The 15,382-nt window shown below is 47.8% G+C and overlaps 5 protein-coding genes across 5 annotated transcripts; 2 read left to right on the top strand and 3 right to left on the bottom strand.

Moving 5' to 3' along the window:
- Nucleotides 1-204: 204 nt before the first annotated feature.
- Nucleotides 205-1,906, bottom strand: T069G_11561 (sugar transporter domain-containing protein; the record flags this gene model as incomplete). Its single annotated transcript, XM_056178766.1, has 3 exons — nucleotides 205-1,540; nucleotides 1,594-1,619; nucleotides 1,682-1,906. 3 exons carry the CDS (start codon nucleotides 1,904-1,906, stop codon nucleotides 205-207), a joined length of 1,587 nt encoding a protein of 528 aa, XP_056023640.1.
- A 532-nt stretch (nucleotides 1,907-2,438) lies between these two features.
- T069G_11560 (aldehyde dehydrogenase family domain-containing protein) lies at nucleotides 2,439-3,881 on the top strand (the record flags this gene model as incomplete). The annotated part of the gene is made up of 1 exon (XM_056178765.1): nucleotides 2,439-3,881. The coding sequence occupies one exon, from the start codon at nucleotides 2,439-2,441 to the stop codon at nucleotides 3,879-3,881; it is 1,443 nt and encodes a 480-aa protein (XP_056023639.1).
- Nucleotides 3,882-3,981: 100 nt separating this feature from the next.
- T069G_11559 (fungal specific transcription factor domain-containing protein) lies at nucleotides 3,982-5,973 on the bottom strand (the record flags this gene model as incomplete). Its single annotated transcript, XM_056178764.1, has 3 exons — nucleotides 3,982-4,439; nucleotides 4,482-5,552; nucleotides 5,682-5,973. The coding sequence occupies 3 exons, from the start codon at nucleotides 5,971-5,973 to the stop codon at nucleotides 3,982-3,984; spliced, it is 1,821 nt and encodes a 606-aa protein (XP_056023638.1).
- Nucleotides 5,974-7,964: 1,991 nt separating this feature from the next.
- On the top strand, nucleotides 7,965-9,377 carry T069G_11558 (glycosyl hydrolases family 18 domain-containing protein; the record flags this gene model as incomplete). The annotated part of the gene is made up of 6 exons (XM_056178763.1): nucleotides 7,965-8,067; nucleotides 8,122-8,178; nucleotides 8,232-8,245; nucleotides 8,301-8,419; nucleotides 8,483-9,286; nucleotides 9,353-9,377. 6 exons carry the CDS (start codon nucleotides 7,965-7,967, stop codon nucleotides 9,375-9,377), a joined length of 1,122 nt encoding a protein of 373 aa, XP_056023637.1.
- A 3,117-nt stretch (nucleotides 9,378-12,494) lies between these two features.
- Nucleotides 12,495-14,883, bottom strand: T069G_11557 (fungal specific transcription factor domain-containing protein; the record flags this gene model as incomplete). The annotated part of the gene is made up of 7 exons (XM_056178762.1): nucleotides 12,495-12,601; nucleotides 12,651-13,152; nucleotides 13,223-13,474; nucleotides 13,540-14,091; nucleotides 14,156-14,390; nucleotides 14,475-14,618; nucleotides 14,786-14,883. 7 exons carry the CDS (start codon nucleotides 14,881-14,883, stop codon nucleotides 12,495-12,497), a joined length of 1,890 nt encoding a protein of 629 aa, XP_056023636.1.
- Nucleotides 14,884-15,382: the final 499 nt, after the last annotated feature.

The raw sequence follows: 15,382 nt of genomic DNA, 5'->3' as shown, positions 1-15,382 counted from the left end.
CCGATCAATGAAATGAAGGCGTCAAGATATCGCCTACTTGAAGTTCACACTCTCGAACAGCCGTTAAGTATAAGACACATTGAATCCAGGGATACTATTAATTGTGAAATACACCGTTATATATCGCAATAATTTATAAACAGAGATGTAAGTAATAAGTGTGTGCCCACCAGGGCGCGTTATCATAACGCTTATGACAAGCGGCTACTCAACCCCCTTGACAGTCTCCTGGACCACCTCCACCATATCCCGCTTCTTCAAAGAAGCTTTGACAGGATTCGGAGACGCAAAGATTTCATTCATCTCTTCCAAGGTCCGATTCTTCGTCTCCACAAAGAAGAAATAAATGATCAAACACTCAATCACATCCCAGACAATAAATACAATGTAATAGTAGTACCCAATCTTCTCAATAGCCACAGCGGTTGTGTACTGTCCGAGAATACTAGCTGAGGAAGAGACAACGGCCCCAACCGCCGTACCCTTGGCACGAGTCTCTGTAGGGAGCGTTTCGGCAATGTAGAATGGAAGTAAGGGGACAAGACCGATTGAAAAGATGACGCTGAATAGGTAAATGAAGAAAATACCAGCATTGCCAGCCGCCTTGTTAGCTGTGTCTACGGAGAGCTTCGTGCAGCCCGTGACAATAGCCAGGCAAACTGCCATTCCCAACACGCCACTCATTAATAAGGGACGGCGGCCAACTCTGTCGAGGAGCATGGCTCCGGAAATGGCGGCAAACCAGGAAACAACAGGATTCAATGCGTTGAGAAGCAGCTGCGTGTGAGGATTGGTGATACCGGTTTGCGCTACAATGACCGGAAAGTAGTAGCTCACAAGGGCATTTCCTGAGTACTGGCCAAACCACGACATGCCAGCGACACAAATCATTCGGCGTCTAGCGGCGTGCGTGTTGAACAAGTCTCTATAGTCCCACCAGCGCTTGTCGGAGCCGTCATGACCGATTTGGGAGTTCATTTCGGCCATCTGGAGTTTCACGAATGGATTGTCCACGGACCCCTCTCCATGGAGCTCCGCCAAAACTTGCTCAGCCTGGGAGGCTTTCCCATGTGCCATAAGCCAACGGGGTGTTTCAGGGCTAAACATGATGCCGAAGAAGACAATACCAGAACTGACCATCTGTAGCCACAAAGGGATCCTGAATGAGCCTTCTCCGTTGATGAATGCTGTGCCGTAAGTAATCCAGCTGGCGATGATGGAGCCAACAAAATAATTGGTCTGCATCAAGCCGGATAATGGGCCACGCCAATGCGGATGAGCCATTTCGGCAACAAATGTCGGGGCAGAGACATTCACGAAGCCTTGTCCAAAGCCACAAAGGAAACGGCCGCCGAGGAACATTCGTGAATTGAGGGACGGAGCTTGAATGCATGTGCCGACGATAACGAGGCCGCAACCAACCATTATGCCCCATCGTCGACCGCAATAGTCATTGACTGGGCCTGCAAATGGAAGGGCAGAGAGACTTCCGATGTTGAAGATGGCGAATACTAATCCTGTGGATGACCCGGCAGATTTTCTAAACTCGAGATGGTCAGCAATTGAATCATCCGGTTTTTACATGCGACTCACAACCCGAAGAATTGCTGGTATTGTGGCTGCTCTAGTTGTCAGTTAAGAATACTCTCGATAATAAAGCAGCAATCGGGTTGATTCGCACCATTGCATTGATGGCACCCATCAAAGAGCCATCATATCCTTGCAAGACAATGCAGAGATACCCGAGCAAGAGGATACCGTAGAGGCGGAACATGCGTTTAGTCCACAGCTTGGGCTTGGCTTCGCCCAGCAATTGTGTGACATGGACAGTATCGTCCACATCCTCTGTATAGGAACGATGGCGGACGTTCCCAGCTGAGCCCAGCTTTTCGTCGTCCTGAGTCATAGCTTGAGTGAAAGCTGATAAGATTGAGCAATGAGGTAGTAAATGATGATCTCAGAGAGTGGATAGTCTCATGCTCAACTGATTGAAACAAAGATCAGACCCCACGACTTTTATAAAACTCTGAATCTGGGGTTGATGCATCAGCCCGCCATTTCTCTCAATATTATTGTTTTCGGTTTAGATTCCCTATTTTCCCCATGGGGTATCCCCAGGTACGTGTGGAGACTAAACGTGGCTAGACAAATGAAGTTACCATGGCGCCGGGGCGGCGATATCGCCGGACCGGTCCCCGTCTTCCCCCTCATGGAAGTCGTGTACCTCTAACCCCACAACTTGAGTTGCTCAGTGGTAAGCGGGTACTAATAACTTTACATTGCAGAGCATAAAGCTTCTAAGGACTTGAACTTTGAGGTCCGAGTTCTCTATTCACAGCATTTGGCTACTGCTTACTGCAAACCAGTCTATACAGTAACCCAACCTTAATTCATACCCCCATTCATCAGGTCTACCAACACCAAGGGAACTCAGCAACATGAGTCCTGGAAATATTGAGACACGTCTTCACATTAATGGAGAATGGCTTCCTGGAACATGCGGCAGGACATTCCCTGTATTTAACCCCACAACTGAGGAAAAGATTGTCGATGTCCACGAAGCAGACGAGCAAGATGTAGACCTAGCAGTCCAAGCAGCCGCAGCCGCGTTCCCAGCATGGAGAGACTTGTCCATGTTTGAGAGAATATCAAAGTGCCTTAAGTTCGCCGAACTCCTTGACCGGGACAAGAATGAGATTGCGCAGCTAGAAGCATCAAACATGGGAATACCGATATCTTCCTATCTGCCATGCGTCTCTGGTGCCATCGACGGTATCAAACATGCGACGGGTTTGGCACACGACATCCACGGAGAAACAAGCTTGAACACCCCGGGATTTGTTACCTTTACTCTACGACAGCCGTTTGGCGTTTGTGCAGCCATTATTCCTTGGAACGTGCCCATCGTCATGTGGTGCGGTAAAGTGATTCCCTGCGTGGTGGCAGGAAACACAATTGTGTTGAAATCTTCAGAGAAGGCACCTTTGACATCTCTGAAGTTTGCAGCTCTAGCAGCCGAAGCTGGCTTCCCCCCGGGTGTCATTAATGTGTTATCTGGGTTTGGTCATACGGCCGGGCACGCATTGTCAAGTCACATGCAGATTCGCAAGATCTCCTTCACGGGTTCAACCCGCGCGGCGAAGATGCTTATGGAAGCGGCCGCAAAGAGTAATATGAAGAGAGTCTGTGTCGAAACTGGAGGCAAGAATCCAGCCGTCATTTTCGATGATGCAGATTTGGAAAAGGCGGCTGAGTCTGTCGCAGCCAGCATCAAGTTCAACTCTGGTCAGATATGCGTTTCAAACTCGCGCATCTACGTTCAAAGGGGAGTATTCACCAAATTTGTGGACACTTTCAAACCTAAATTTCTGGACATTAATGTGGGCGACCCGCGTCTTGAACCCACAAACTTCGGTCCACAAGTAGATAAGGCACAGTTCGACAACATTCTCAAACTAATTGATGAGGCAAAGAACGAAGGTGCTTCCTTGATCTCAGGAGGTTGTCGAACCAAAGATAAAGGCTATTATATCGAGCCTACGATCTTCGTTGAAGTTCCAAAAAGTGCGAATATTCTGAAAACGGAAGTCTTTGGGCCAGTTGTTGCTATCCAGCCGTTTGATACAGAAGACGAAGTGATAACGGAGTGTAACGACACACAGTATGGTCTCCACGGCACCGTGTTCACACGAGACGTGTCACGGGCATTTCGGCTGGTGAAGGCTTTTGAGGCGGGCATGATCACGGTGAACTGTAGCAGTGAAACGGGTCCGTATGATATGCCTTTTGGTGGCTGGAAAGAGTCTGGTACTGGCAGAGAAAACGGGCACATGGGGTTGGATTCGTATTTTGAAGTAAAGTCGGTGACGCTAAAGCTTTAGTTTTATTATTGTACTGCATTAGGTTGATAAGATGAAAGTGTAATTACAGATAGATACGTATCGACTTTGCCACACCCCTTCGCCTTGCCAGAGGGTGTGGTCATGGTAAATTCAGACCATTGTCAATCATTTCGTCTGTCCAAGTAAAGATACGATCGAAGCTTTGAAAGTCCATATCCGGGTCGTTGTAAGGCTCTGGCACCATTGCACCAAACGTGGACGAGAGATTGGCGGAAGCATCGCGAAATATGTCCGGTATCGGCGGACTCGCAAAGGATATGGGGAACGTGCTATGGTCGTCTTCAAAAGCGACCGTACGGATATTAACAGGTGACCGAGACTTCCAAGCAGCGTCGAGTCTGTCGGCAAATTGGCCTGCCAAGTTGTCTCTCTCCGTGGAGCCGTCGGGGCCAACCCACCGGGATGAGCCCTCCTGAAGAGCTTGGAGCAGTATCTCAAAGTTAGCATCCACTGGTGTGTTTGAGTGGTTGGCATCAGCGAGCAAAGCCCTTGCGGCGATAAACAGGCAAAAGCTCAGCGTGGGCGGTATGACCACGACTGTGTTAGCAATAAATTTGGCGGCGATTGTTGCAATCTCACCAGCCGCCAATATGCATGTTTTGGCAGCATTCTCGGTTGGCAAGCGACTGCGCAAAACGGCGTCCGGGTACGCCATGACCTGGTGCAGCATGATGACGCTGGTGTTGTGCGTGATGTGAGCGAGCGTAAGATTTTCATCCATTTTGCCGGTGGCATCAATGCCTGCAACCTGCCATCGTGTAGGAAGGAATGTTTTCCAACGTATAAGCATAGCATCCAGTGATTGGAATCTCTCAAACCACTGCCGCAAACTTTCACTGTTGGAAAGATCGACGGACTCTTGCAGAAGAAAGGTTGCAACACGATTCAGGCACTCGGATGCTTCGATGAGGTAGGCCAATCCCCCCATGGCATCTGTGTCGACGTCTGGCTCTATTTTGTTGCTGTCAATGTCAAAAAACTTTGCGGTTTTATTCACTTGGTCTCTCCAGAAGCACCCCTCGACGGGGAGACGCCTCTTGATGTGGTCAATAGATAGTCCAGTATTCCAGCCGGTAGCGACAGAGCAAAACCGATCCAAGAGGAAGATGCACCAAAATATCCTTCGGAGAGATTCTTTTTCCGTCCAATTCCTCGCTGGCGGTAAAAATCCTATGCGATTAAGAAGCCTGTTTTGCGACATTCCTTCGTCTTCCACGGCCAATCCTAGCTGTTCCACGATTCGAGTTGCAGACGAAACTATAGACCAACTCGTGGGCCCTTTACCACTGCCGATTGTGTTGAAGGCGAGGATTATGCTTGCCTGCAGCGTTTGCACCGAAAAACGATCCATACAGGCAAGAACCACAGCGTCATGGCATCGACGACTGTATAGGTCCTGGATCTGGCGGTCAGAAGTGTAGAATCGGATGCTGACCGCAGTCATAGCTAGCAGCACAATATCAGGGAGACTTCCATTTTGAGTTTCCAGCGCTGCCTCAATGTCCGGCCTGTGTAAAATGGGTATCCACGGGTGTATGCGGTTAAAGTAAATATTGACAAGTTCTCGCATCATGTGGAGTGGCGGAACAGACGCCTTGGGAGAGGCCCCTGACATATGCACCGCCGAGGAGGCATCGGTATTCCCGCGCCCTTTAGAGTGACTTAGTGGGACCAAAACAGATGTAGCCGATGGTGACGAGCAATTGGAAGCGCTGTGAGTCCGCCGTCTTTTCCTGTTTTGCTGAAGTAGACGTTGTCGAACCGATTGCAGCATCTCACCCAGGTCCGGCGGATCATCTGACGCATCCTTGGTGGGAGTAATGGCAGGCCCAAGCAGCATTGATTGCCCCAAAACCAACGCCTCAAGTGTGTCCATGCGTTTGATGAGGGTGTCTATATATCCAGGCTTGGCGCCACGACGCTGAGCGTTCTCATAAATACAATCGGAGCCGCTCGAAATGCAGGTTCGGCAAGGTTCTTCGCGAGAGCATTTCTGTTTCTTGCGGCGACATGTAGAGCAAGCTCCATCATGAAGATCTGGGTTGTCATTTGTGTCCGGCGCAGTTGTCATGGTAAGAACTCAGATGGTCAGGATGAGGATAGATAAAGGGCTATGAATACTGATGCATAGCAACATAAAATTATAAGCAATCGATACCCAGGTTGACTGTTGACTGACTCAGCTATTGTAAGAATACAGCTGAGCGTTCAAAGAAAGGAGCTGGAGTAACTGCCCCATGCACCGAATCGATAGTTATCCCACTATATCCCCATGAGTTAGTTTGGCGGGGAAAAACGGAACCATGTTAACCCGGTGCGGTTTTTGTTAGTTGGGCACACCCTAAGCTTAGATGGCTAAATTACCCAAAGTGTTTTGCGTAACCTACACCAGCGGTTTACAAAAAAACAATAGAGACCGCAAGATGCATGTGTGCATACGAGTACGGAGTGCGTAAGGAGAATACTCTCAATATGCCAGATCAGTTTAGTGTTGTGCATATGTGCGGGTTGACTATTTCTGCATGCTGATTCACTTTCTGATCCCTCTTTCGTCTGCAGACCGTTTGCTATACTAAGAAAAAGTACAACTTCCAAACGAAAAAAAAAAAAAAAAAAAAAAAAGACTATCATCCTGAGTATTATCAGATCATAAATAACGTAAAATACATGCTAATCCTTAAATGAGATTAAAATAAAAAGAAGTAATATCGAGCGTGCACATAGGCAAGTGCAAAAAATTCCATTCTCAATATTTACTGGAGGCTTTCTGATCAAGAGAATCGTTATTACAAGCGGCTTTGCTGTTGTGATTTATACCATCAACGTAGCACAGCTTCTCACTTATCGCATTATGCCAGCCGTGGATTAGTAGTAGTACTACTTCAACTTACATCTAGATGGGTAGGACGAGGGGGTACAAATAAACCTATGGATGAAAAGCTTTGAAGAAGATCAGTATCCTAGGTACCCTGCCCTGCGCCAAACCTATTCTCCCCTCTCCAACGCTTATTAAAACGAATTTTGACCCCCTCCAAAGTAGGTATGGATACATACTAATTGACGGCTACCTCTCTGTTTTTCTGACAGAAGCTGCCCCACTAAGCTTTGACTGGATCGTTGCATATGTTTTCAACAGTCCGAATAAGCGCTCAATATATTTGTTACGACCAGAGAGGCCATCATGAAATACCGCTAAAACTCAGAGCTTCGCGTCCGGTGTTGATAGTACGGATTAGGCAATTACAAAAGTGTAGCGCAGGTACCGCTCAACACAATTGGTCAGTCGGCAGACTATTGCTTCCGTATTGCCGAGAATTGCTAATCTAGGCAGTTGGCAAATGCCTGGCGTCGCGATTAAGTAGTTATCATAGTCAGGGGACTCGCAGGAGCAAACTAGTACATGAACTGATAGATTAATTTGACGCAACATAGCCTAAACGTGACTCGAACTCCCACGTTACAGTATCACAATCGGCAAGTAAATTGTAACCCAGCTATGTAGGTTCCTGAACTGTACCTATCACAGATGCGACCATATCTGCAATGACTATGTCTTGGCACTTTGTGTCTCACCAGTACACCAACCCGTAGTTGACAGCTGCTATAGCTGGTAATTTAGGGTGCACGTTTCTAAATCCCATGGCTAGGTCTCCATTCCTCTCGCCCTCTCTCCAGCCATCGTCTGGCCCGCATCACTTGACTAAATAAGTCACCTGGCATGCAACATGCTGGCACATGAGTTTATTATAAACTTGCGTTTAGGTCCTACTTGCTGTGAAATTTTCCCCCATCTTCCCCAGATACAACGTTGTGCTGATATCGCGGGTTGCTGTTTCGAAACGTGGTACTTGCTGCCCCACCTATCCTCGTGAAGTAAAGCTTGGAGCATTTACAGTTCCTCAATACCACCTCACAATCTAAGCTTTTAGTTTTGAGCTTCTATGTTATGAGCTGATTATATATGAGAGGAAGTAGCATCTCGGAAATTGGCATCAACCATCATTCCATCTTTGAGATAATACCAACAAGTTATCTGCGGCTCTACAAATTACATAGGCCAACATGGTTCAGTCACGGGCTTATCTAGGAGCCTTGCTGGCCGCCCTACCTTCGGTGCGAGCCGGTTTCAACGCTAGCTCCACGCAAAACATTGCCGTGTACTGGGGTGAGCTCAATAAACTCTCTAGGCTTCAGTTTCCTATTAATACGTTGTGTACAGGTCAAAATTCCGCAAACCAAGAAACTTCTCAGCAGCGCTTGTCTACCTACTGTGCCAGTAAGCTAAACATCCACTTGGATAAATTCATGAAAGCTAATAAATACTTCTAGACGCTGAAATAGATGTAGGAATTACGAATGATGCGCTTGTCGCTCAGTAGCCAGGCTAACTTCTCATAGATCATCCCCATTGGGTTTATGAATGGCATCAGCCCGGTCATTACCAACTTCGCCAATGCGGGCAACAACTGTACAGCCTTCCCTGACAATGCCAATGCACTTAATTGCCCTCAAATCGAGTAAGTGGTACTCCCACTCGCAGCGAACTCCTCCAATGTCCAAGGCTTATAGATCTTCTTTAGGGAGGACATCATCACATGCCAGAAAACATATGGAAAGACCATCCTGATTTCACTGGGAGGTGGATCTTATACACAAGGAGGCTTTTCGTCCACTAGCGCTGCCACATCCGCGGCTCAGGCGGTTTGGAACATGTTTGGACCTGTTAATCCCAACAGCAATGTAGACCGGCCTTTTGGTTCAGCAGTGGTGGATGGCGTCGACTTCGATTTTGAGTCTGGCGTCAATAATCTGGCCACTTTTGCCACTGAGTTGCGGAGTTTGATGGACGCTTCTGCAGCTTCCGCAGGCAGGAAGTTCTACCTGTCTGCTGCACCACAATGCGTCTATCCCGATTACGCCGACAACCCTGCTCTAAACGGTTCTGTTGCCTTCGACTTCATCATGATCCAGTATTATAACAACGGATGCGGTGTCAGCAGCTATGTCCCTGGAGCAACGACCCAATGGAACTACAACTTTGATGTCTGGGACAACTGGGCACACACCGTCAGCAAGAACCCCAACGTGAGGATTCTGCTCGGTATCGCCGCCAACACTGGTGCTGCCAGTGGATACGTCTCCGGAACCCAGCTTTCCGCCGTGATCTCATTTACCAAGCAATACTCAAGCTTCGCGGGTATCATGATGTGGGACATGTCCCAGTTATACCTGAATTCCGGTTTCCTGGACCAGGTTGTCAGTGATCTTGCTGCCTCTGGTTCAACCCCCCCGCCTACCAGTTCTAGTGGCGGTTCCAAGCCTACCTCTACCAGTGGTGGTTCTACCGGCCCAACTGGCGGCGGCTCTGTGCCTCAATGGGGTCAGTGCGGAGGGCAAGGGTATACCGGCCCTACTCAGTGCCAGGCGCCTTACACATGCGTTGCTAGCAGTGTTTGGTGGTCATCTTGCCAGTAATACTGAGAATGATGCCAAAGAAAAATAAAGGTCTAGCATAAGGCAACGAGGATGTGCTACGAGCCTTACAGAAACATAAAGGGTTGGCTCTCTGGACATTGTCGTGGACAGTCATCAGTATATATCTTGTACTTCTATTGTCTATACTTGAACACGTATATAGCACGATACATATCTGAACATATTCTTAAGCATCTAAGATTGAGGATGGTGAATACGAACTGCGAGCCTTACAGGTGCCTATATTCAAGCCATAGATTTGAACAATTGCTTCTGGCATGGTGAGACCTTTACATTTTTGAACCTCCAAGTAAGGCCAATTCCTTATTTACATGCGATGGCTAGACGGTTCCTCGACATTCTGTAAGTGCGTGATAATTACCACTAGACGAACTGGCGTATCATTTGATGATGAACGAAACTTCATCCTCATTATAATTACGTTGCTCGCCGCCGCACAATTCGGGGGAGATAAGGACCCCGTTAATCTGTTAGAGTAGACTTCCTTACATTCTGACCCAATCCGGATATAGTATTCAAGCCTGTAAGGTCTCCAGTGCACATGTTATATCGAGATATGTTGTAATGTGCAATAGTCTGGGACCATGACCAAAGAAAGTGCTGAACACGAAGTTTGGATGATTGTACTGGAGTTCCTTGCGCTGCTATCGTATCGTCGGAGTCACCCTGTTAGCGTCCAAAGTGAAAGATGGGGCTCGTAGGTGGTGGCTCATGTTCTTACTGCACAGAGACGCATATTCCTCCAAATCTGTATTATTTAGTAGACCAGCCGCCTTCATCGATTCTAAGAAAACTGCAAGTTCGACCTATGGGCTGATAGTCGTGTCAAAATATATGACATTGAACGGCCCAAGTGGCATGTGCGCCTAGGTATATTTGGGTCGTTCATTAAAACATGCCTAAAAATGTATTTCGCTACCCGATCAACCATGGTGAGCCGTCCGATCTTGTAGCTTTTGGTAAGCATGAAGATCATCAATACACTGCTGAAGCAGAGCAGAGCGACTTTGCCATTATAACTGAAAGCCTAGGTCGCTTTCTCGCGTTGTTCTTGCCTTGAAAGATTGCCCCCAAGGCTACGCTTTTTGCGGATTACCTACAGACTACGTGCACAAATTACATCACGCCCGCCATTACTTTCACCGCATTTGGCAAGTATGCGTACTTTAGATTCAGATGGTTTCATTGTATGTCCAACTGATCACAAGGCCATACCTCCAGTTTTCATGGCCCTCATTTAAACAGGTTTGTGCCTAACCGTGCACGAGACATTGAGAGTAAATCGTATAAAATACGGGCCAACGCCGCGTGATGTAGATCTAGATTAACCAAAGGCACACTGCCAATGGGTGCCAATTCGGCTTAGAAGCTGCAAAAATGCCGGGAGGCTCTCTGTCACTGTTTTCAAAGTTCGGAATTCGAGCTCTCCGAAACCCTTTACGTGAGAGGTCCCATTCCCGCCTGGTTGGGGGCGCTGTCTTTGCACGGCGCTAACCCAACCTCTGAGGCCTCGGCTCTTCGGAACATTCCGATTATGCCATGATCGCGAATTGCTCAACAAGAGAGCATTGAGAAACATTGGTAATTGAACAAAGAAGATGAACCGTCAATAATAGTAGAAAGACATATCTTGCAACATACTAGACTTTCCAGACCAACGCGGAGACGGAGGGTTTTTAGCATCTCCGTATCAATTTCTTTGTTATTTAGTTCCTCTACACTTACACAGCTGTTGATAAATGGTAACGGTATTAGCTAGGACGGAACAGGTCCAGGGCAGCCTCAAGCATCTCCATTTGCCGCATTTGGCGTTGAAAATAATAATAGAAGCATTTCAATGAGGTAGCCCGGCGTGTCAGCACCGCATTACTTGGACGCGAGTTGGACTGCTATCTCTGAAGTCGCTCGACAGCTCGGAATTGGGGATTTCCGCTTCCGACTGCGACCGCCACTACCCACTTTGGCGCATCACCTATTACTCTTTGCCTCGGTGCGTCATAATTGATATTTAAATATTAATAAGGATTACATGTCCTCGAATTAAAGCATCCCAAATCAGCTGTTCCCCTCTTCTAGTTGTTTGTTGTTTAAGGATAAACTGGACACCATGGCAGACAGACGCATCCATCGTTTGACGTTGTTCAAAATCCCAAGCGCAGTTGACCAAGAAAAATTGATAGACATTTACAGAAATATGTCTACTAAAGCATTAAAGGTACGTTGACAGGCTTTACTTCGGTGCCGCACAATGCTGCAACCAAATTTTCAATCGTCACTTCTGGGAAAACTCTTGCTCATTTTTATTCTGCCCAAAGGACAATAAACCATACATTCTCTCAGTCACCGCTGGATCTACCAAGCCCGATCAACGTGCGCAAGGCTATACAGTAGCGGTTCATTCAGAATTCAACTCATTAGACGACATGGTCTACTACGATAATGAATGTGTCGCTCACGCAGAGTTGAAGGCTTTTGCTAAGACGGTTCATCAAGGGGTCATGATGGTATACTACGAGAACGAACTGTAGTAAATTGCGAGCGGAGAAGCATGATACGTTCTTTAAGCACAAAGTCAATACAGAGCCTTAAACTTTGTACTTCACTGCCTAGGGTTTAATGCGGATAGAAAACTGCAAGATTCCTGACTCTTCTTAATTTTGGCTATTACGTGTAAACGCATTTTGTTCTATTGGATGAGCTCGTTAAAATGCCATGAGATCTCCCCTTGGTCCTCACTCAGAAAATTTGGGGCGTAAATGTTATTGTCCCAACAGGTCGCGGTATCAGCTTGCGGATGAGGATAGGGACCTTGTTCAAATGTCTCAAAGAGCCCCATAAGTTCATTGCTCATGCTGACGAAATCCGGAGTGGTTAAATCAGGGGTCATCTCTGAGTTCCTATTATGTCCTGGGGGAGGTCTTGAGTAACTGTCAACGTTGTAAGAACCTCATCTGTTCAATGCAGGCTTTCTGAGAGCACTGGTACCGCCTTCACAAAGTCTGGTATCTCCTGTAGGTCCCACCTCAGGGGACCGTAATGCCGGGACTGCGTCCGTAGATCCTTCACTTGTTCTCTTTGCTTCTCTCTGAGGACCTGCTACATCCTGTTGGGCGACATCCTCAGTTCTGCGACTCTCAAGCCGACGAAGCCGGGGGATGATGCCTCTGACGCTGCTCCAAAGTCTGCGACTCCCCCGGCTTTGGCTAGAGAAATGGCGCAAGAGCTCAATAGCTGAATGAAGCGATTTCTTACACGGTGCTGCAAAGGTTTCGGGGTCGTTACAAACGGCTAGGAAAAGAATAGCCAGGGCGCTAAGCAAGAAGTAATTGAAAGCGGCCTGCTGACGTCGGTAAATATCCGAGGAATCGTTGAGATGGACTAGCACTTGGATGCTGTCTTGCGCAATTTCGACAGCTAACCATGCGTTGCGATACGAGTTCCTGATCCGATTTGGCCCAAGGAGATAGTATCGGTATATCAGTATGCGAAAATGGTTGCCTCTTAAGTAGAGCAAGGCCCGCAATCTGTGCAAGACGGGAGGCTGTGCCCGGGTAGCCAGACCGAGCCGCGGGTGACAGAGTCGGAGTTGCACAGGGATTGACTCTAGCCATTCTTGGGTCTTTGTGTCAAGTTCTGTTGTTTTTTCTTCGGGATTCTCATTGGCATGGAACCCAAAGGGCATCAGTGCATCCCACATAGTCGAACATAGGCGTCCATATCCGACCATGCATTGGAGGTATGCACAATCCTGGCCCTAGAGAAGCCGTTAGACTGGAACTTGAAGAAAACAACCCAAGGCCGTTGTTAACTTGGATAATTCTTACCGGCTCTGGCAGTTCCACGTCAATATCACGATCCACCAATGCAAATGACAGGTTGGTGCCAAAGCTCCAGCGCCGGTCAAGCACATAGATGGTCCAGAAGACTCTCACAGCCAAATCGCGGTGCTCTTTAATAGGAAACGTTTCGAATAGCGTGATTCGCCGATGCAGGCCTAGGACAAGTGCTTCACGACAGGCGTGGCCTATGATTCGCCAAGCGAGTAGATCCTCGTCGATATGAAAGTAGTATATACTCTGATGAACAAAGCCATGTCAGTTGTTATCTGATATCGAATGAATTGTAAGTGAACTGTTCTCACTAGAAGAATAAGCAACTGCAAGTCCTTCAGGCCGGAACTTGGTTGCAGAATGCTCATGACGCTCCGTTCGACCGAGATAACCATTGCTGTGCTGTTATCACTCTTCCCATGTCCTTCGATTACCATTGCTGTAGCAATAGCAATTTTGGCAAGCTGTAAATCCTTTAAGCCGATGCACGAATCCTGCCTGTCAGTGATGTTTTGAGTAGCGTCCTTAGGTAACTGGCCTAACCTGATGACCTCAGGCGCGTTGGAGATGAGATAATTCGTGTCCAGGCATGGATATACTGATTCCACTTCTTCCTGGAAGACGCAAATTAAGCGTGCAAACTCGGAAGGGTTACAGCCTTTCCAGAAATCTTCATCAAAATACTGATCTGGCTCTTTGGGAGACAAAGAACGGAACTGCTGTCCGGTAGGAGGAGGCAATTCGACTTGCGGGAATTCCACCTGTTCGCCTACTTCAACACCGTGGACAGATCTAGTGAGACCAATAAACTGAGGCTTCTCTGGTACATTTTGATCAACATGCGTTGAGGTAGTTTCGCGAGTCTACATGGGTTAGTAAGATGTCATCTGTCTTAACTGATTTGAAGGCTGGGGGTAAAGGTCTTACCACTATAGTATTGGTCACTGAGGTAGACGGTAATGCTTCGGAGCAAGATATGCCTTGTGGCGAAACGAGGACATGGGCTTCTCGTGGCAGGAAGTTATCGGATGTTGGGTCAGCTCCGGAGGGACGCCGAGGAAGTTCGGCAGCTCCATTCGTGGTGAGTTGTCTGACTACTGCCATCCACTCATTCATTGTATCCTTCAGAATCTTTACATCTTGACTCAGTGCCGCCACTACACTGCGATTTGGGAACAAGATCAGTCTCGTCTTCCAGCTACCGGGATGAATATGTTGATGGGGGAACCTTGGAATGGGGGCTCACTCGTTCCCACACGTAGATCTATCTACAAAGTCATGACGGAGAGCTTTGTAGCTGCATGTGGCCAGCCCTTTGGACGCACACCTCCGGCAGCAATCGTCGGTCTGGCCCGGGACACACTTCAGTTTACGCCGCCTGCATTCATCACTATACTCATGATGTCAAGTCAGCTGTAGTCAAGTTGCCCCTGTTTGCCCATATGTTTGTCCACTTAGTCAATAATTCTCTCCCAAAAAGACAGGTCAATTCGGAAAAAATATAAGAAAAAGTGACAAATAAAAGGGCCGGAGCCTCGGTCAGAGTGTGCAGCGTACCAGGCTACAGCGGTGTATTTTCTGCGTTTAGTCGGGGGTGCAGGCCGTTCCTCGGTTGAGTCTTGGTCTTCGTACTCTGTGGGTTTGTAGTCTGACATGACGAAAATGAGAGGGAGGAGCGTACAGCACGCGAGCACGTATTGGCAGCGGCGTGCGGAGCGGAAAAGCCGAGTGTGGTGAGCAGGATACGGAGGATTGGCGAGGATCAAAGAAAGAGACAGGCCTTGGTTCCGTTGTCCTGAGAATGGTGCTAGAATAGTCGCAGACTACTCTGTATGCACATAATAAAGGCTGGCTCGGGAAATTCCGAGATTCCGAGCACACAATGAGCAAACCGATTCCGCGTGGGGAAGTCCATCCTAGACTCGTACTAGGCCCACTGCCCCAGGATCCCCCATCTTTCACAGCTGTGCCTACCTCAGCGTCTCAGTCCCGTGGTGGGCAAAGGCTCTGGTATATAAGAGAACTTTCTTCGAGTATCGTGCTGCTGCCATATAGCCCTAATCTCATGTCTTCTACCAGTGAGCTCTCAATTATTTGTTCTCTCCCCTTCAATGAAAACAACAAAGTCTCTCTGGGACAGTTCAAAAACCCACC

Source organism: Trichoderma breve (genome assembly GCF_028502605.1).
Source record: "Trichoderma breve strain T069 chromosome 7 map unlocalized scaffold00008, whole genome shotgun sequence".
Lineage (NCBI taxonomy): Eukaryota > Fungi > Ascomycota > Sordariomycetes > Hypocreales > Hypocreaceae > Trichoderma > Trichoderma breve.
This window is presented reverse-complemented; position numbering and strand designations above follow the sequence as displayed.